The sequence below is a fragment of the Lutjanus erythropterus genome, chromosome 14 (assembly GCF_056507025.1).
Source record: "Lutjanus erythropterus isolate fLutEry1 chromosome 14, fLutEry1.hap2, whole genome shotgun sequence".
Lineage (NCBI taxonomy): Eukaryota > Metazoa > Chordata > Actinopteri > Lutjaniformes > Lutjanidae > Lutjanus > Lutjanus erythropterus.
The window spans coordinates 32,324,064-32,346,233 of record NC_139330.1 but is presented as its reverse complement, the minus strand read 5'-3'; the positions used below and the strand labels follow the sequence as shown (position 1 = coordinate 32,346,233).

Genomic DNA, 22,170 nt, shown 5'->3' with positions numbered 1-22,170 from the left:
TCACGTTTCAGTGTGAGGTAGTATAGACCCTTTTGTTTGTAATCATCCTCATCCTGATTAAATTTCTCAGTTCTTCACCATCAGGGTCTCCTCTGGTTTGCATTTCATTTTCTTCACCATCTCCATGAGTTCATTGAATTTTGTTGTTGATGTAAATTTCCATGGGAACTTTTTTCAGTTCCCATGGAACTGTGTAGGATAGTCCTCTTTGATTTCATTGATGATTAATGCCTTTAGATCAACTGCTTAAGACTTCAGTTCATCAGTTACAGAAGGGCTCATTGTCTCTTTAGAGAGTGGGTTTCATTTGAATTCTTTAACCTCAGGGTATAATTTTCTTGGTAAAATAGTTGCTCATGCTTGGTGCTCCCATGGCTTGGTTGGTGGAGCATTTGCCCCACGTACTGAGGCTGTTGGTCCTCTGCAGCGGTCACTGGTTCGATTCCCGCCTGCGAAACATTTGCTGCATGTCAATCCCCCTCTCTCTCCCCTCTCTCCTGTCATATCTTCAGCTGTCCCTATCTAACATAAAGGCAAAAAGCACAAAAAATAAGCTTAAAAAAAAAATAGTCGCTCATGGAGACACTGTGTAGGTTCAGTCTTCTTTCTTTTCTGGTCATTGTTTCCAGTTTTCAGTTCAGTCTTCACTCTTCTTTTATCCATGCTTCACATTCATTTAGAAACTGTGTGACATCATTTGTGTCTTTTAAGGAAGTTGGCAGTTTAAATACAAGAGATTTGATGTGATGTTCCACAAAAGCAGACAGTGGAGCTGTAACCAAGTTAATGCTTGCCACTACTGGGTACCAGGCGGCGGTTTCCAGGGATTTGTGGATCTTTGGTAGAGTGTACTGTACTGAAATAGAGGGTGATTTTACATTTTTACAACTTTGTCAAAGTCTTTCATCGATATGACACCTCTGTTTGCAGCTTTTCCCAAAACTTAGTTAATCTAATTTTGATAAGCACGTATAGGATCACTTTTCAGCATGAGTTACTATTTTTCATCACTGAGTTGTCTCTCAGTTTCGGTTTTGTAATGTCTTGGAGTGCCACTGCCCCTCCCTTATGTGCTGGTTTTGTAATGAGATTCTTGTTTGATTGCAAGACTTTCAAAGCCTTTCTCTTGGCTTTTGTCAAGTTATCACACATTGAATATTTCCTTTGTTTTTAAAATCCTCTCAATGTTTAAAGTCTGCAAAAAAACCCAAAAAACAATGGAAGAATTCCACTTGTTTGGTGGTACAAATGTGCTTTCACCTTTTAAATGGGAAAGAAGAGCCTCTGATATAGTGTGTCTGTTCGTGTGAAGTTTCGGGAGCTTTGACATTCAGCAGGAGATGGTTGTGCTGTACTCTCCATGTTGTTTTGTTCTGTTGAAGCATGAAAAAATTCTTCTTTGAGTCTGTGAGTCCTTGTGACCTTGAAACAAATCTACTTTTGCCTCAAGTGTGCAATCTGTGTAGAATAGTCCCTTATTTAACAAAGACAGATGGTTCATGTTCAGTGTCATACTTGATCAGTTGATCACATTCTCCACCCTTGTTGTTTCATGTTTGCCCTGTTTGGTCTGCACTGCCAGAAGTGGTCCATGTGATTGCTTTAAAAAAAACTCCTGACTTCACTGATCCATCCGATGCACGCTCGCTCTCAGACATAGTGGTGGGAGAGGTGCTTCTTTTGTTTGTAAGGGTTTGTATGCAGGTTGGATTCTTGTGTTGGCAAACGGATACATGTGTGTGGAAAAACAAAAGGGTCTATACTACCTCACACTGAAAAGTTATTCTACATGTGCGTACCAAAATGTGGTTAACAATTTTTTGGAAAAGGCAGCAAGTAGAGGTGTCATATCGAAGAAAGACTTTGAGATCTTTGTAAAATGTAAAAATCACCTTCTATTTCAGTACTGTACACTCTACTAAAGAGCCACAAATCCCTGGAAACTCTTGCCTGGTAGCCAGCAGTTGTAGGCATTAACATGGTTACAGAGCCACTGTCTGCTTTGTGGAACATCATATCAATCAGTCAGACAGTAATGATGTCGTACAGTCTTTAAAAACATGACAAATTCCTGAATCAATCACCTTATGTAATTTGGATGTAGAGAAGGTCTATAAAACATCCCATATGCAGGTGGCCAGGAAGCTTTGAGTCATGTTTTGGAAAACAAGACAGATCTTGAGGTCTCCCTCTGAAAGTTCCCTGTCTTGACAAAAATGACTTCAGTGTGGGAAATGACTTCTTCTTGCAATGCTGTGCCATGCCCATTCCTATGAGTCAATTTCACAGACTACAAAGCATCCGCAGTGCACCACAGTCTTTGACAGTATGTGTTCTTGGATACTCAAACAGGGCACAGGAGATAAAACACTGGCATATCCGAGCCAGTGACCCACAAGTTGGTGAATGTTATTAAGAACCTCCTAGGATGATTTTTCACAGAGGAAGAAATCTCACAGACAAACTGGTGCACTCAGACTGCCTCTATATCAAACCAAACAAACTGTTGTCACCTTTAAAAGTAGGCAGTTTCAAATGTTGTCAATGCACACAATGTCAAAATACAACTAAGTACATTTACTTTGTCCACCCTATTAAAAAAAAATTAGTGCAAAAATCCAGGGCACAATTTCCTGTATACACACACATATGTAGCTATCAACTGCAAACAAGGAAAGTCTAGTGGTCCATTTTGCACATATGAAACACCCTCTGACCTCATACTGGTACACAGATAACAAAATGAGTTGGCAACTTAAAGGGCACTTTCCTGAAACATGAAGCATAATGGATTACTGAATCAGATACTCTTGGACCTTTGGATGTGAATAATGATCTGGATCTCATCGTCTTCTTGTGAAATGTCTTGCGAAATATATTTAACTTGCTGTCAAATTCTGAGGTAGACTTTTTTCAGCTGACCTGTTGATTTTGCACAGAAGATTTTTCTTCTCTGGTATGAACTATTGGACTAATTGCTGTTTGATCTGATTATTATTAGTAGTAGTATACATACTACTCTCAATTCTGTTTATATATTTGAGCCCTTTTGATTCACCTGAGCCCATTAAAACCCTAGCCTACAGTACATCTACTACAAAAAAGAGCATGAAACAGTTCATAGCAAGGATTATCTTGAGTAACCGAATTATGATTTTTAATAGGAGAGACTGGATTTGAATTTTACAAATGCATTTTTTGGTGTTTTGACCACCACAAGTTGAGTGCCATGTAGTCCCATTATATTGGAGAGAAGGCCAATTTCTCCAAAACTCTGCAACTCTCTCTCTCACACACACAAATCTAGATAGATAAATAGCACTATAAGCCAGGGGAAAATATATTTTTGATTTTTGGGTGAACTGTCCCTCAAGACCAAAGCAAAGCTCTTGGTTGTGTGTGCTGTTTCCCAGCTTTGAGTTGAACTGTTTTACACAGTACTGTCATTATACCATATACCAGAGGTTTGCAGTTTTTTTTAGTCCATGGACCCCTTCACTGATAGAAAGACAGAGCAGGGACCCTGTGTTGCATGAGATATTTTTGTGTCTTCTTTCGTTTCTGCTTACCCATACAGTAGCTGCTAAGTCAGCAGTAGCTGCAGGATGGCTAATGTTAGCTGTGTTAGCTTCCCCTTCTGCTGGTGGTCTCTGAGGTGGAGGATATGTCAGAGTCTCTCGCTCATGAAGTATCAAAATGATCCATAGTGGCCCACAAGATTGTCTTTAAACTTGAGATGATAATGCAGCTTGGCCCATCCATTTCAATAATATCAAGCTGAGTGATTTATCACTAGGGAAAGGTGCCCTACAGTGATTTAGTAGGTTAGCTCACATGATTGCACAAAGATGCATGGGTAGGATTTTATATAATTTTTAAGCTTTTTGTTTGTTTGTTTGTTTGTTGTTTTGTTTCACAAATAGACTGGTTTATCTTTGCTAATAATATGTTGGATTTATGTTAATGAGTACTTTCAGACATATTAATTTAAATAAACCAACAAACAAAAAGTAAAGCTGCAAAGCTGCAGCATGGAGTCCAGGCTGGGACTCTGACAATTGTGTGAAGAGCAGATTGGACCATTTACAGCAAAGTTAAAACAACATTGTGATTCATGGTGAGATATCAAAATTTGACATGATGCTATGGCCACACCCTTCAATGATATCTAAATCTTTTAATAACTTTTGGTCCCAAAGTAGTCTAGATGGCACACACATGAATTCTGTAGGAGTAGATTCACAATGGCCAACTTCTGGCCAGCAGCGGAAAGACTAAAAAAGTTGCGCCAGTTAAAATAGAAGCATCCTGTCAAAATTTTTAATCTATTAATAATTTATTGGTTATAGATCCTGGTCCGTATAGGATGGCATCTGGGTCCAGACTCGGACCGCCTGTTAGGGACTAAGGCCCTACAGTAACCTAAAGTAGTTATTCACTTTCATTTAAGCTTTCATTTCCTTATTACATCAATTGTCATTATCATTTTTATTTTTCTTACTACTGACTGGAGTTAGGAATGCACATATGGCATACAGTGATCAGAAAACTGATGTTTACCTGCCACAGCATCCAGGTGTCTGCAATAGAACTGAGCATATGCTGGTTTTTCAAAACAGGGAGAAGAGCTTATTTCAGAGTTCTAAAACCAGGATACTCTAAAAAAATCTGATCAGAATTGGGGTAGTAGTGTGTACTGCACGTAAACTCACCAATTGCAGCATCTAGGAGAGGTGTATTAAGAAAAGGACTCACTCAACAATCACTTCAGTACAGCGAAAAGGTTGTCTGTGGCACTGTGCAGGTCCTTGATGTGTCAATGTATGACCATAACCACTGACTTCATAAATAGCAGAGACACACAGTAAGAATCATATAAAACATAATAGGTATACATATTCATCAACTGTACATATTTTTCTCATACCTATATATTCTGTGCTCTGCCTCCCCTCTCTCCTTGTCTCCCAGTCCTAATGCAGTACTCAGGCTGCGCTTCAATCATTTCGCCACAGAGTGCAGCTGGGACCACATGTACGTCTATGATGGAGACTCCATTTACGCCCCTTTGATTGCTGTCTTCAGGTGAGCGCCTGCTATTCTGAATATGAGGGCTGTTGTGGTGGGGGGTTGGGTATGGAAATGACTCAGGTAGCCTTTGGCACAGCTTCAAAAGCTCTGGCGAATTTGCACTTACGCAGTCAAATGGCTCCATGTAGGCAAACAATGGGCCTCATAATTACCACTGTAGCACAATACAGCGATAAGAGAAAGAAAATATTGTAATTACTCACATTAGTCCTGAATACCACTCCTTTCTCTGGAGCTTTGTTGCATGTTTTTCTTTTTTTGTGGGAAGGACTCTTTCGTTTGACAGAAATTCATTAAAAAACACTAATACCGCAATAATTTACCAACCACCCACTTTCTACACGGCTCCACTGAGGCTTATCTCCTGTTGAGAGTTGAGTTGCTCCCAGGATATGAAGGGGCTAATTTGGCCTCTTCCAACCAAGGAAATATTATCTGGCATTTGACTATACAAAGCCTGGACTTGTGTGGGATTATTACCTGCAATAAATAAGCTTACATTGTTCATTATAAATGGTTACATACTTGTGTTGGGGGGAAAAAAGGCCGTAGTTGCAGCAGGGAGGACGCTTTGACTCAGATTCATTATGGGCGAGGATACATTTGCAGCGCATTACATTTATTAAAAGAGACAGGCCGACCAAATAAGAAACCACCAACTCCCACTGAAAACCCTCATCAAACAAATAAAAACTAAATGCGGGTTGACTCGGCACTGCAATGTTTTTTGTTTTTTTTTACTTTACTAATCACTGTCGTATTTTTAGTGGGGTCGGCAATTGCTCAAATGGAATTCTGTTTATCTTAGAGCTCTCCAGTGGAGCTTTCAGACCAGAGTCTATAAAATACACCAACATTTAAAATGCTTTTCATTATTATTACTTATCTGTCTTTCTTTGTCTCCTTGTCGTTCTGTCTCTTTCTCAGTGGTCTAGTGGTACCAGAGACCAGGGGTAACGAGACAGTGCCAGAGGTGATAACGACATCTGGCTATGCTCTACTTCATTTCTTCAGCGATGCTGCCTACAACCTGACTGGCTTCAACATCGCCTATTCGTATGTTCAGACGTTACCACTCCTTCACTCTTTTTCTAGTCTCTTTTCCCTTTCTCTTTTCACTGCTCTTCCTTCCCATTGTCAGGCTAATCTCAACACACAGAGACCTGCATGTACATAAGCATGGATCATTTTGAGGTTTTACAGAAATTGAGACAATTCCCTCAAAGACAACACTAATGCAGAGGTCAGGCCTCTCCAGGGTGTCTGCAAACTGTTTCAGGGGAGGGTCAGTGAGTGGAAGTGAAAAACTATTCAAAATACTTGTTTCTGAACTTTGTCTGAGGGGAGGCCGACAGTCTCAGACTTTGAAAACCCTTTATAGATTATAATTGTTTTCAGTGAACAGATATCTGATACTACATACTGATGCTGTAGTGTTTCCCAAACTTTTTTCCTGGGGACACAGTTTTTTTAAATGACAAACCATCGTGACCCAAGTCACAACAGGCCACATCTTTAAATCCTGGGAAGAGTTTGTTTGTGCAGAAATGAACAAAACATATACACATGTAAAAACTTTATAAATGAGAAATAAATGCATTTAGGCTGAGTTAGCAGGCCATCTCATTCTTTTTATGTCCTCTCATCAGGAAAACAATATAGGATATTTTAGCCTACTTCATAAATTATAAAAAAAAAAAAATGTGCATTTAGAAGGAAATGACAGGCTTTTGCTTTTTCCTCTCATCAGGCCAACTTGTCTGGCATAATCCAAGTCTAAAGCCACAACAAGCCAAGTTGACTTGAAATATGTCATTTAACTGTGTTTTTAGCCTAAATTTTCACTGGACATCCTTAGCTTGTAGTCACAGGTTCAAGTGGTTTAGGAGACTTGGATTATGCCAGAAGAGCTGCATGGAGGCATTGTGTGTGTGTGTGTGTGTGTGTGTGTGTGTGGGTGTGTGTGTGTGTGTGTGTGTGTGTGTGTGTGTGTGTGTGTGTTTGTTTGTTTGTTTGTTTGTTAGTTTGAAATCTGGCCTAGATTCACTTAAAGTGTTTGGGATATTCTGCAATGCTGTTTTCCTGTGAAACTCAAGCAGTGTTTTGAGGAATAATAAAATAAACTTGAACCTCAATCAACATGAGGGTGAGTAGATAATGACTGTATTTCATTTTTGGGTGAACTATCACTTTAAGAATCAATTTTTCTTTGCCTCAATCAAAGCTTTATTTTCACAGCAGCATATAGCATATTCTCTGACAGCATTACATGTCCTATGAAACATAAAGATGTAAAGGTGTATTTATTAATCACGATCTTTTGATAATAGATAATAGATTAAATTTTAGTGGTCTTAATAATAATCATCAATTAATCATTAACATCCCTTTGATTAATATAAATCAGTTAAAGGGGCTCAGGAGTAATGAATAGATTGTTTTTTTTTTTCTTTTTTAATTTAAGTTCATCTTCATTTTATACTCACTACCCATGTAGAACTTTTTCAACAGCAGCTATGTTGACTTGAAATAGTAGGAGAAACTCAGGTGTTACCAGTTATACTAATTAATGTTTTGTTCTGTTGGTCAGAGAAAGAGTTTGCAGGAATATGCAACAATACAAAATCATACTGATGAGTTAATGTTCTTTCTGCTGTAATTTAAATTTAATAAATTGCAGCAAAAGCTGATGAAGGCATCATACCTTAACAAAATAGCTGGTTTGTATTCTAAAATTAAACTTGGTTGAGTTCATTTTAACTCATTTTTACAGCAGGGAATTCTATTCTTTAAGATCATCAAATATCTGTAGCGTCATTGACCTATGAGAACCACAAATCTAAGAAGTCAGCTTTTGATGGTGACAGAAAATCAGCCCTGTTTTTAGCTTTGTCACGATGCATTTTCCAACTGATCCAACAGGGTTTTTAAAGAGTTTATTTTGCTTAAGAAAGAGGGGAATTTTCTCAACCCACAAAGAACCACTTCATCCTTCAGTGTATCACAAACATGACCACACCAAAATCAACACATTTGGAGATCATGGTTTTCACTGGACAGGAGCGGTATGAAAAATTGAAATTTGTAACTTATCTGGTAACTAAAGCTGTCAGGAAAATGTAGTGGAGTTAAAAGAGTATTTGTATTCACTATTTGCCTCTGAGATGTAGTGGAAAAGAAGTGTAAAATGGCATAAAATGGAAATACCCTTGTATTACACCACTACCTACAGCTAGTTAATGTTAAAGATCTTGTAAAGCAGCAATAAATGATTCTGAGTTTGTCACACGACAAAAAGATGTGTTAATAGCCACCAAGGCTAATTTGGATGAATAAAAAAAATGTGTATATATATAAAATTAGGTCTCAAAATCATGAAAAAAGCAGTTTTCTCTGCTCTGATACACTGGAGGTGTGTCTACTCCACTCTCAGTGTCAAACACCACTGCGACCTAAAAACAACCTGAAACATGGATGTTCAGTCATGTCCAGACATGTCCAGACATGTTTGAGGACGGAGCCAGAGGATGGAGACAGGATGGTATTTATTTTGGGTTGGAACTGAAGTGAGTTGAAATGAACTGCTGGGCTGATTTGGACTGAGAGAGTTGCTGAGGATGCATTCATAACTGACCGTTAGGGAAGGTGAGGGGAGGGGGAGGCAGTGTCGTTCATGTGTCGGTTTGTGGGGCTTATATAGTGTTTGGGGACCTCATCACTGAGCCATGTTTCAGGTCCATCCAAAAAATCCTGAACACAGAAACTGTGAACAACAGTTTAAACTTCTAACTTTACAATTCAGTTCTACATAATTCTCAGAGTTTTTAAAAATGTTTTCAACACCTATATTCTAACATGTACAATGTGTTTAGAAGAAAAACTCCCTTTTTCATTTATAGAGATTTTAATGTCACAGTCAGTACATTTGTGCCACTAAAGTGAAGCAAAGATCTGATGGAGAAAACAAAACAAGTGCCCTCCAGAATGCCCCTCCAGTTGCACTGCACCGGTGGGTGCCCTTGAAAGGTTGCCCTAAAAACTTAGCTGGTTGCTACGTGTCTCTAAATGTTTGAATATTTAAAATTTCTCCCTGTGTTTTTTTTATTATTACAGGGGTGTTTTAGTTAAACCACGTCACCACCTCTTACTCTCAGACACAAACCTGGCTGCTTTGTGCCAGTAATAATCACCATGATGGAAAATTGAATGATATGTGGAAGGTTGGACACATGGGAGGAGTGAGGATGGTTACTGTACAGTCACACAGCCTCAAGGCTCTCAGGACACACACACACACACACACACACACACACACACACACAGAGGGGAGATAAAGGTTGTCATGACGACCCTCTTGTCAGAGCAGCAAACCAGCTTTTTGTATTAACAAAAAGATGATTTTCTGCCTCTGGTCCTTGTCTCCCCCCCCCCCTATCGTACCCCCTATCTTATTCAGCATCTGTATTTATCTGATATTACAGGAAACAGCGTGTAATGTTTGGAGTATCAGTATATCAATGCTTTTTGTTCACAGTTTTTGGTTTTTAATGTGTTATTTTATTTCACTCTGTTGGCTCCTAGTTCTTTATATCTAATCGTCTCTTATTTTCAGTCCCCATTCTGCCTCTTTCTTTGTGTCCCTTTAGCTCTATCTCTAATTTCTCTCTCCTTAACTGTATCTTCTTGCTCCATCTCTCTTTTATGTCCCATGATTCCTTGGTATACTCTATTGAATTGAAGGACACCTTTGTCCAAAGCCCCTTACAATAAATGCATTCAAACCCAATAGAAACAAGAGGTAGATGACTTTAAAACTGAATGTGCATCATGTTCAGTGCCACAGTACAACTGAGGTTCATATTATTTCATGGGTCCAGTGGGCTCAGACATTTTTCACAAGATTTTATTGATGTCTAAGGAATAATCCACTGTGAGCGGTGCAGCTAAATTTCCAATGATGTGTTGTAAATGCTACAGAATGTATTATTTCTCATAACTACATGAGTTTGAATACTTTAGATATTTTTTATTCTCATATCATGGCCATGGAATTTCTCTCTTCCTAAATTGGCTAGATTTGGGTGACACATACAAGGAGACTTCAGTCATAGATAATATTTATGACTAAAGGGTTACTAATTTACCACTGCCCTAAATCAATGTGCAATCTATATCAATCATTATCAATTCTTTATTATGATGACACGACCGGGATCAGTGGATTTTAGTACAGCATTGTAGGTGAGCTCAGTTTAACAGTGTCAGAACAGAGGCACACATCACCATTAGACACAATGATTAGCACAACAGACAATATTCACAGATTAACGCAGAAACATTCACAGACAGTGTTTACATGATTTATTCAGTTTTAAGTGTAGAAGATGCAGAACCTGCTTTTAAAAAGAGATAATTTGGTGGACCTATAGCGCTTTTTAGAGGGCATCAGCTGGAAGAGGTGGTGACCAGGGTAAAGTTAAGTACTTGAAGTACTTCTGCTTTGTGCCATGAAGCTGATTACAGTTTTTGAAACTGGTCCAGTATTGAGTGAAACCGCTTAAGCTGTCAGCTGCAAAACAGGTTGCCACGTAATCCTTTGCCACCGAAAGGCTCAAATTGTTATTGGAAATGTCTGGCAACATTATGGAAAGTGTCCACGCAGAGATAGACCTTTCTGTTAAAGAGTAAGATCCTTCTTGTTCAATCAGAAACAGCCAATTTATCACTCTTTCCAAAATCACCAGACTCCATTTACAGTGCGAAACACACTTCATTCAAACTCAATGGAAACAAAATAAAACTCACCTGTTCCAACAATCAACAACTCTGGGTTGGTTGAAATAAACCCTTGATTCACTAAGTTAGATGTGAAAATCTTGAGGGGAGTGAGTGGGAGGTCGTACATCCAAAAAACAGTAGGAGGCCCTGTCTCCTTACTTACAGTCATTTAATCCAGTGTTAAAATGAAAATATAGATTAGTGGAGGTTACTCAGTTCTTTTCTTTTTTGTGTTGACCATAATGTTACTGTGTATAAATGTTAAAATAAGCAAGAGAATCATAACTTTGTAGTTGCCTGTACTACTTGCCAGCTGCTACTTCAGTATGACTTTCATGTGGCATCCACAGTGTCTCAAAGCCAAAGTCATATCTGGCCAGTCACAGTCAAGTATTCTCTGTGCCTGTGGTACTGTATAACCTTGGAAGAACTTCCTTGACGTCCTCCCCGACTTTGTCTCCCTCAGGATAAACTCTTGTCCAAACAACTGTTCAGGCCACGGCAGATGCAGCACAGCGAACTCCGTCTCGGGTCGAGTGTACTGTGAGTGTGAGGAGTACTGGAAAGGAGAAGCCTGCAACATCCCTTACTGCAGAGACAACTGTGGCAGCCCGGATCACGGCTACTGTGACCTGACCGGAGAAAAGCTCTGCGTCTGCAACGACAGCTGGCAAGGTAAAAGAGCAGGACGAACAGGACAGGCGAGAGGGAACATAATTTTTTATCAGGGGAAATTAAACCAGATATATTGAAGGACTGAGGTGGTTTATTGAGAGACATTTGGCTTCATTGTAGTTCAGTCAGTCAGATTTTTTTTTGTAGGAAAAAGATTTTAGAAGGTTAGAGGAGAAAGATAATGGTGACAAAGGAGAGGGAAGGGCAAGAGAAGCAAATTACCTCATTTATGACCTCATAATGTGTTGATGATCCCAGTAACCATTGATTTACTGAACTGCAGGTCAAAAATGTTATCAGTTATTATATTTACATCTATCAGGTGTAAGACTGGAAGGGATCATGCGATTTTGTTTTGTGCGTGCATCTTTCATAGGCTGCAGTGGTATCTATGGGTTTTAAAGTTAGAGTGAAGATACTGCTTTCATATGAAACTGAAATGCCTCAGGCATCTATCGGCTGTAGCCATTTCATGCTAGCTTGTCATGAAGGAGGCTAAATAATGCTCTGGAGTTTTATTCTGGTGAGGGACAAACTTTTCAAAGGAGTCCCTTGACCACTTACATGAAGATATCTAAATGAAAATGGCTCTTCCTTTTACAAACATGCCCACTTCATGTTAATGCCATGCAGTTTTTAGCAAAAACTATGCAATTTTTTTTCATCCAGTGTTATTTTCGCCTATTCTAAAAATTGGTTTCTTGGAATATTCATGCATATGCATAATATGCAAATACTATTTGAATTGCATAATTGCGTATGACCGGAAGCAAAGACCCTGTTTTATCTTTATGTGATGTTAGTTCTCATAAGAGCCATTCCGTTGTAGTGACAACATTTCTTGGAAATTGAACATGATGGTGGTTGTTAAGTTTGGTTAGCTAGTTTGGTTAGTTAGTTAGCTCTGTGTCAAAACATTAACCTTCTGAAAAGCCACAACTTCCACTGGGACACGTGGGCTCTGACCTGTGAATAGGCAACACCAAGTGTGAATTATTTAGAATTTCAGCTTTTTTTAGTTTCTCCAAAAATGTACATTTCTGTATCTATTATGTTGTTGTAAAGCCGCCTGGTTGCTTGTAATGCATTAAACCTGAGACTATACTATACAAAAACACTTGGTGTTACAAACTTTGCATACATATAGATAAGAAAACTTTCATCATACTATACTATACTATACTATACTATACTATACAAAAAACATAAATACTTATCTCAGTGTATTGCATCTGGCAGTTGTGGTGACATTGCAGTACGTGCTCCACCATCTGCACTCTGCTGAGTGATCGTGTATGAGGACCTGCCTCACACTGAAATGTAGTAATTAAAATGCTGTTAAAGCAACAGCTTTATGTAACCAAAATGAAAAAAGTTACATTTCAACCTGATTTAATGCAGTTTTCTTACCCTTTTAGGCATATTTTGACCAGCAAATCACAAAATCAATGCTTATTGGGATGTTATGTGGAACATTTGAAGAGGTCCATGTGTCATTGTTGTACCTTTATGTAAGTACCATGTAATATCTACAAATCAGGCCAATGCCAGTGTTATTTATTCTCAAAAAACAAATACCACATTTCCCATGATGGCAGTAATGATGAGAATCTTTTTGATGTTTGTATTTTGTACATTATTAACGTGAAAAGGGAGCGAATAGAAAGAAGACAAAAGGAGAAGACACAAAAGCACAACAGCAGCTGTTTTCCTGTTTATGCCCAACATAATGTTGCCTGATTCGATGTTATTTTTTATATCATATAACAATAAATGTGATATCCAGGGAAATCTTGCCTAGTGGCGCATAATATATGTGGCTTCATTATTTTTGTTTATGTTTCATTTGTGAACAATTTCCTCTCACAGCACAACAACTTTATGATACATGGGATTACATTATCTGACTGATAATAATTTCACATTGCTGTTCTCCTTCTTGATGCAAATTGGTTAAATATAAAAAGGAGTTTCCATAAATATAAAATACATTGAATGGCTTGCAGATGCTTCCAATTCCAATTTCCTCAATAACTGTGAGGGCAATTATGCTGATGTCCAAATATGTCAGAGTTGTCTATGAAGAAACTTCAGGTAGTGCTTTTTTCCCCCTTATTTGTCTGAAGCATCAATCTGAGACTCAGAACAAAGAAATCAATATTAGTATTGTGAAGTTAAATATATCCCAAAATCACATATCACGGTTTGTCTCAGGGGGCTGTATAATCTGCAAAGTGTACAACACCCTCTAACCATCAATTTAATTATAAAGTTGTGTGTAGTCTCATTAATACAGATTAATAAGATTCAGTGTTTAATTGTCCTCTGCCTGCTGTATGTGACAAACTGAATCTAGCCTGAAAACACTTCATAATCAGTGTTATCTTTCACAATAATAGTAACATGTTTAATCAAAGTCTATCAGACAGTCTAGCCCTGTGAAATTAAGATTGTCAAGCACTGCCCCCTCCTGGATTGTTGTTATAAACACAAGTAGTAGTTTGATAAGAGTTTAGCCACTTTCTACTTTTGAGATAATAATTTATAAATTGTATTTTGGCTTATTTTGTCACAATGTAGCATGGCAGTTAAAAAAAACCCAAAAACACTGCCAGTAAAAAATACAATTTGATGAGATTTACTCTGAATTTATTATTAAAAATGTTGCATTTACCCTGACCAATTGATTCCTGGTGTGAAATTAAATCTCTATTGACTGTTAATTGGGCTTTTTCAAGACATTTGGAGACCATTACACAGGAAAGAGTCACAGAAAATAGCATATTACAATTATGTCAAATTTCAAATAATGAAGCTCAAGTTCAATTAATTTATTTCTCTCTTCGTGAAGAGACAAATAAATATGCTACTGCACAGAGGCCCGATCAGTAACGTACTGATGGTTATGTGTCGTTACTTAAAAAACTGGTTCAAACTGCTTCTAGATGATTCCTGCTCTGTGATAGAGTTTTATTTTCCCTGTAATTAACCTTTTAATTTGGGATGGATCTGCTCCCTAACTTCTCAAAATAGGGAAAATACATTTCCATCTACATGATGTCTATAAGCATATACTGTATCTTAAAAGCCAGTAATAAAGTCAAAGTTCAAGGTAAATCAACTTATCACAGCTCACAACACTACATAGAGCATCAAGTTCCCCAAAGGTAAGTGGCCTAACCTCAATCAATAAATTATTTGATTAATAAATAATTACATGCACACATTTTATTCACAAATTAAATCAGCTGCTGCCAACACACGTCTTAACTTGCTTTTACTTTGAAGACCAGCTGCTTCTGTTTCCGATTCTGGACACACTTCTTCAAATGTCACTGTACAAGTTTGATAATGGAAGAAGCTGATTGTTGTTGCTTTTCTGTTTCCTGATTTAGGACAGAAAAATGACTGAACCTAGGTGACTTGCATTGTTCATTATACAATGTCAACTACTGCAGATGAATTATACCTCATACACAGATCATTCAGCAGTTGTGTTTCAATGTAATTTTTTCAAACAATGATCAAATAATCAATTTCATGCAAAAACAAATTGCATGAAGAAATAAACACCACTCCTACCATATGTAAAGATTTAATTGAAAAAGTGCAAACTACCACTACTAATAAGATTTGAAGTGCTTTGTGATTCAGATGCAAAATAAATGAAAAATATAAAGTATGAGTTGTCTGGCCCTCAGTGGCTCAGTCCAACTGAAGCGAGACCACGGCTTTATAGGAACCTGAGTGTTGCCCACAGGCGTCCTCATGTCCTCTATAATAAAACAAATGTTTTTTAAATGTGTGTTAGATGCATAGAACAAATAAACACACATTAATATTTGCTGTGTCACATTAACATAATAAAATAATGAGTGCATGTTACTTATGTTTTATATTTACAGATTACTCATCTAATCAACAGCTTATTTTTCTTTTCACACAAATAATATTGAGACAAATCTATCTCCATAAAATCTGCCCTTGTGACAGGATTTCCCACTCATTCCTGAATTTTATGTGTGACAAGTCAATCATAAAAGAAGCTGAGAGTGAAGACATGAGTGAGACAGAAAGACGTGTGTCAGTAGAGTAATGAATCAGGTGGGGACAGACAAAGTCTCAGAGCAGCCATCTGGGGGTAATAAAGGTGCTGGTCGCCCTAGCAACCGCCATTTCACAGCAAAAATATGTTTTTGTGTTAATGAAAAGAGCATTCTGCTGTTTGTTCTTCTCGTCTCCTCTTCTGTCCCTCCACTCTTCTCATCCGACTGTCCACAGAAAGAAAAGTCTATTTGAATGAGTGTTTTCATTTGTTTCTTCTCCTCCTGCCTCATTTGTTACCTGCTGAAACATTCATCACACCCACCGGCCTCATTAGAAATCCCCTGATGATTTTAGCCTTTCAGAGGTCAACAGACCACGCTTAAAGAGGATGATAGTGATTTTGTTGCTCTGCTTTCAGTGCTCTTGAATGTGATCGTAATGTTTCTCTTCTCTATTTTTAATTAAATTTCAAGGAAAACAAGTTTAATGCGCTTTCCAGAAGTCAGAGATTTTCAAAATAATAGGATTTTCATTTATTTTATAAATTGTTGTGTGGGTTCATTAGCAAAACCAGATATTTTATCTAAACCAGTGGTTTTAAAACTTTTTTTTGGCATGTCCCACTCAGAAGCCAAAATTGCCCAATAATTGATAATGATTATTATCAATCATTGCAGGGTTTAACATTAATACTTGTTTTCACTTCACTGATCGGGAACGTTGTTCAGAAATCTGCTTGTCCAAAGTCATTTTTACTTTCCCCTGTACAAATTGTTTTATGAAGCCGCTTTTTATACAATGTGATATAGTATCCTAAAAATAACAGAAAAAAATGAATAAATTGGTGAAATTATGATACAGTCTGTGTTATTCTCAGATCAGGTCTGTGGATCAAATTCTACACACAGTGATGCCAAACTCCATTCTACTCCTTTTGAATAGAACTTAATTATTTCCTTCTTTCTGGCACTTAAAAATAAGTAATAAGTACATTTCAAACTTTACTTATCGTGCTTATTTGTTTTCTTGATGGCCATTTTTTGACCACGTGTGATGCCGTTTCGATAAAATGTGTCTCTTGTCCCTCTCTGTGTCTCAGGTCCAGACTGCTCTCTGTCAGTTCCGTCCACTGAAGCCTTTTGGATGCTGCCAAGTGTCAAACCATCAGCTCAGTCTTTAGGGAGAGCGTCCCACCAGGCTCTGGTGCACTCTGGGCTGATGTGGGTGGTGGGAGGCTACTCCTTCAACTACTCCAACTACCACATGGTCCTCAAGTAAGTGAGCAGCACCAGTCTAACTCAGCAGCTGTCTGTCTGTCATGTAAAAAGCGAACTAAGGGGGGAATCAAAACACAAAGCATCACTCAGAGATTTTTTATTTTTGCCAGTAACAGTGACAGCACCAAGACAGTTTACCCTCAAATCAAAAAATGCATATTTTCCACTGGCCTCCAGGGCTATTTGTCCATCTAGATTGTTTTGGTGTGAGTGGCAGAGTTTTGGAAATATCAGCTGTAGAGATGTCTGCCTTTTCTCCAATATAATGCGTCTAAATGGCACTCAGTGGTGTTCAAAGCACCAAAAAATACATTTCAAAATTCAAAACCAGTGTCTCTTTACGGAGATCAAGACCTGGTTACTCAAGATAATCCACAGACCTTGTTATGAGCAGTTTCATGTGGGAACTGTTTTAGAATCTACCAGAGCGACTTTCCTTACTATTAAGAAGAAAGTAGTAACATGAAACCATCGCTGATGTCACTGAAACAATGCAACTCGCACCAAAAAAATCTAGATGGAGAGACATCATGGTAACACTGCAGTTACCAGGTCCCATAATTCCATGGTTAATATGTGGTAATTACCAAGTAACATATTTGAAATTTCAAGACTTCATGAAGTAGTCTGATGTCACACAACAATGGCAGAATCCACGGGAGCGCGTATTGTAAATGGCAAACCATCAACTAAAAGGCAACGTCACACAGTAAAAAGAAAGGCTCTGTTACTAAGGATCCTTCACTAGGCAGTTGCTTCAGAGCACCTCTGGCCAAAAAGAAAACTTAAGACTCCTTAATTCCCTCTGCAATATCCATATCCAGGCCAAATAGACTTTTACTACTTTTTAAATACAGCTTTGCTCACCTGCTCTTATTTTCTTTCTATTATAAAATTGCTAGTGTTTCAATGCAACCTCAGTTTTATGTGAGTCTTTCATGTTTTATGTTGCTTGTGAGACCCCAAATTAAGATGTTTTTATATCACTGTGTGATAAACAAAGATTTTTTTCAATATTGAATCTTGCAAAGCATATTTGCCTATATCTCATTAAAATAACACAAACTATCAAACACCATCAAAGACCAATTTTAGTATCTGATACCTCATGCAGAGTTTGACCTCCTCTGTTTAGTTTATATATGTGTATGGCTGCTCTGCTGAGAGTTCAGTCATGTGCACACTTGATGTGGCTTGATGTGAAGTTCTCAGTACATTTATTCTGTCAAATATTATATTTTTACTCCACTACATCTGACAGCATTAATTGCTCTTATTTTTTTTACTTTTTTAGATTACAATTTTTGATACGATTCCTGTGCAGAGAAACCATGTATCCCCAAATTTGGTGATTTTGAATGTTTGTGATTATTTCTGTTTACAGCTACAACCTAGAGTCGAGTACGTGGGACGTGGTGCCTGTCGGCAGCGGCCCTCTCTACAGATACGGACACTCGTTGGCTCTGTACCAGGTAACAGCTGTGGCTGCTACATCTCAGAAAAAGTGTGAGGCAGTAAGATATGAAAAGACAGTACTGTTTATTTAATGCACACATAACATGTTCAGTAACAAGTACAATGCAGTCAGGTTTGCAACTTGCACCTCATGGTTCCATACACCAGACAGACAAATCTAAATGAAGACCACACTTAAGACAAGCTGATGATTTCAAGAATAAAGGAGAAATCTGTATTATATTTACTGCAATATAATCATAAATCATCAGAGATCAAGGAAACATGTTGACTTGAATGCTACAGCTGCAGTGACTCCCTTTGAAATTTCTTTCACATTGGAAAAACTGTTCTGTATGTCCAATTCACATTAATTAGAGTTCAAATTAATGCCATTTTTGACAAATGAGTTGGTATCTGTTTATGAGTCGTCGAAATCATTAATAACCTTATCTAAAGTGTAGGTGTTTACAATGGTTAAATTGAGAGAAATTAAAAAAAAGAAAAATATCAGAAAAGTGAAAAGTTAATGGAGTTTGGCAGGCTGTGAGACAGGCAGCTACTTAGCTCATTGTCCAGAGTGTGTTATTTTGGGGGACAGGGAAAACAAAGTAAAGTTACAGTGGCAGTTCCTTGATGCCAAAAATGAATCATATGTTCATCCTAACAACATTTATCAATACACCCGTCATCGATTTTTTTTCCAATTCACATTCAGCTTTTTACTGATACAGGCCGTCTGAATCGATGCACTTGCATCTTACACATTAAATCCATGCATGAGTGAATTGTTACACCACCTATTAACTCTTTCCCTGCCAGCGTTTTTTTAAAAAAAGATGCCAGCCAGCGCCAGCATTTTTGACAAAATTCATTTTTTCAACATCCACAGAATATTCAGTTCTATGATCTTAACATGGATTATATCAAAAGACAGAAAAAAAAAATCTTCTAGCTTAATTCATTCTTTTTTGTAAGCATTTGAATGTTGGTTGGTTGCATCAGAAATCCACTTTTTATTTTGTTTTTTTTTTCACTTCATGTTACGTGTGTGACATCATTGTTACCAGTGTGGCTAACGTTAGCTGTGTGTATCCCCTGCCCTCCACCCAAAACACTCTGTCCAGCCAGGGGGCTGGAGCACAGAGAGCATTTCAGCCCCCTGATTCCCAGGGGCTGTAGAGTGAGCAGCCTTGCTCCGTCCTGGGTTTTGGTGCTCTTTGTCCAGCCATCTGCAGCTGAGCACTGATGTGTTTCATGCTACATAAACTTGTCATCTTCTTTTGCTACTCAGTTTCAGTGGTTTTCTTCTTCTTCAAGTGACAATTTTTTGTCAGATGATCTGTCACAGCATCCCCTACTGCCTTGCAATGGCAGGGAAAGAGTTAATGATGTATTTGTGATTGCGGCAGGCATAATGCAGATTGCATCATGAAATTCAGTAGAATAATGATTGAGGGATTCACAGTTAAGTCATGTATACCTGCTCTAACATGTTTGATGCACATTATTTTTGTATAAAATAAGTTAAGTATTAATTAGACTAATAATAGGTTGTTTAAATACAGTAAATATTGATATGTAAGATTTCCCTGCCAAAAACTCTCCATCATACTACATGAAGGCAGCCATGTTGGATTTTGCACTCAAATGCTGGCTGCAGTGCACTGATAATCCACCAGAGGGCAGAAGACATGGTCAGATTGCATACAGCAGGTTTTTTTAAAAAAAATTACCAAATAAAAACAACAAAAACATTGTAGTTAGAGATTCTCAAATGTTCTTTTTTTTCTCTGTTATTCTAACCTAAATTGCTATTGGTCAGAAAACAATAGGCTATTTATAGATGAAATTGTCTATTTGATATCAAGTGATCATTAATTACTTATACCTACATATAGTCCATAAATTGCTCAGAAATCTAAGTCATCTCACAAGACTGAAAAGAAATTACTACACTTTCTGGAAGACCAGCTCATTATTCACCTGTGAAGAAACGAGAACATCAGAACCACCCATGTGTCCCGTATAGATCACTCACTGCACAGTTTGGCACATCAAATGATGCGTCACTGTCCAAATACTGGGATACATTATTTTGTGTGGAAGAGGTCATTTAATATTGAAGGACGGATGGAGAATGAAGACAAATGTCTCTGCTGTGCTGTGATGAAGGTGAGATTTGATCTGGAGAAGGTCAGGAGGAAACCAGAGGAAGATTTGTTGGCAGCATAATCTGTACCGAACACAAACTTCAAACCCTCCCGGTTACACTGTGGAGAGATGAAAGGAATGACTTCACTTCATCGCTGTAGTTTGTCCTTCTCGTGAAACCTCTTAGTACAGAGCAGACACGCATGTTTTATTTTTATCTCAGGGAGTTACAGAGGCATCTGACTCTTCACCTCTCACCCTGCAGTTTTACACATATATTTTCGGTGACTCCTCATCCATGTTGTATAGCTGCTGCATGAAGAGCTGCAGGGCTGCACTGATGTGGTGACTAGTGCATATTAGAGTTTGTTAGTTTATCATGAAACCCTTAATGCTGCTATAATCGGTATTTTTAAGGTGTTAATAATTGAGTTTAAAGTAATTATTTCCGGAAACTCTCCACCACAACCACAGCACACACACACACACACACACACACACACACACACACACACACACACACACACACACACACACACACACACACACCATTGTGTGAAGCAACTTAAATGATCTCTGAGAAGTGAGGTCCTAAAACACATCTTCAATTTCCACTCATCACCATAGGTGCTGCCATAAAATTAGCACTATTACACAGCAGTGGAGCATGAAATGATTTCAAAACTGTTATTGTAGGAGAAGTAAAATAGTTACGTAATCTTGCTCTAAAAGTTGCCGGTAGGCTGCAAAATCACAAAATTATGGAAATGGCCATATGGCCAAGTACAATATCCAAATTGCAAAACCAGAACCAAATTGCGATTATCTGAAAAACTGAAAAATGTGTGTGAAAACAGCAATAGATTGAAGTGTTGTACTGCTACAAAGATGTCCTGGACTACAAATCTTGCTCTCCAGATGTAAGAAAACATGTTTTTTTTTTTTTTTTCAGTTAACACAAAAATTTTAATACAAAACTGATCATTCCTACTCATCGTATCGCATATTGCAATCACAATTTCAGTGAATATCATCACAGTATTACTTATTTTTACCAAATCATACAGCTCTACTGGTAGGAATACTTTGTTCCCATTGGTCAGAGCCAGGCTAGCTGCTTCCCCTTGTTTCTAGTCTTTGTGCTAAGCTAACTGGCTACTGCCTTTGAGTGGTATTGATCTTCTTAGTAATTCATGGCAAGAAGGTGTATAAGTGTATTTCCCCAATCGTAGAAAGGGTTATTGTAGGCAACTGGACTTGCCTACCAAGTCCAGTTGCCCATGATAACCCTTTCTATGAATGCCATGACCTGGATGAGTGAGAATCTTCACAGATATCCTGTATTTCCCCAAATATAACACTATTCCTTTAAGGGACTCCAGGAATATTAGTAACCACATCAGCAGATGTCAATGGGTGTCAAACCTGTATTCCATGTCTCCTATCAATGTCACAGTTGTATTTGCAGATTATTGCCCTGACACCAACTGTCAAAAAAATCAATAATTGGTTTAAAATGGGTTTCCAGGACTATTTTAGATCATCATCCAAGATACAGAAATATTTCTTTGCAGCAGTGTTTAGGCGAGAACCATATGGAAAACTGCTGAAACCTCATTTTTACTTCAGATTGTTTTTTGTGCATAATAGGGCTTCTCTTCTCCTCAAACCAAACATTCTGCCTCCAAATTCT

General features: G+C 37.9%; 1 protein-coding gene across 2 annotated transcripts in view; it reads left to right on the top strand.

Annotated features, from left to right (window-relative positions):
* atrnl1a (attractin-like 1a) overlaps window positions 1-22,170 on the top strand; it is a 406,244-nt gene that overhangs the window by 55,118 nt on the left and 328,956 nt on the right. For both annotated transcript variants that reach the window (XM_084735770.1, XM_084735769.1), the window contains exons 3-7: window positions 4,972-5,085; window positions 6,019-6,147; window positions 11,336-11,544; window positions 16,691-16,865; window positions 18,253-18,340. In XM_084735770.1, coding sequence (XP_084591896.1) covers window positions 4,972-5,085; window positions 6,019-6,147; window positions 11,336-11,544; window positions 16,691-16,865; window positions 18,253-18,340 — 715 coding nt within the window. The remainder of the gene's footprint in view (window positions 1-4,971; window positions 5,086-6,018; window positions 6,148-11,335; window positions 11,545-16,690; window positions 16,866-18,252; window positions 18,341-22,170) is intronic.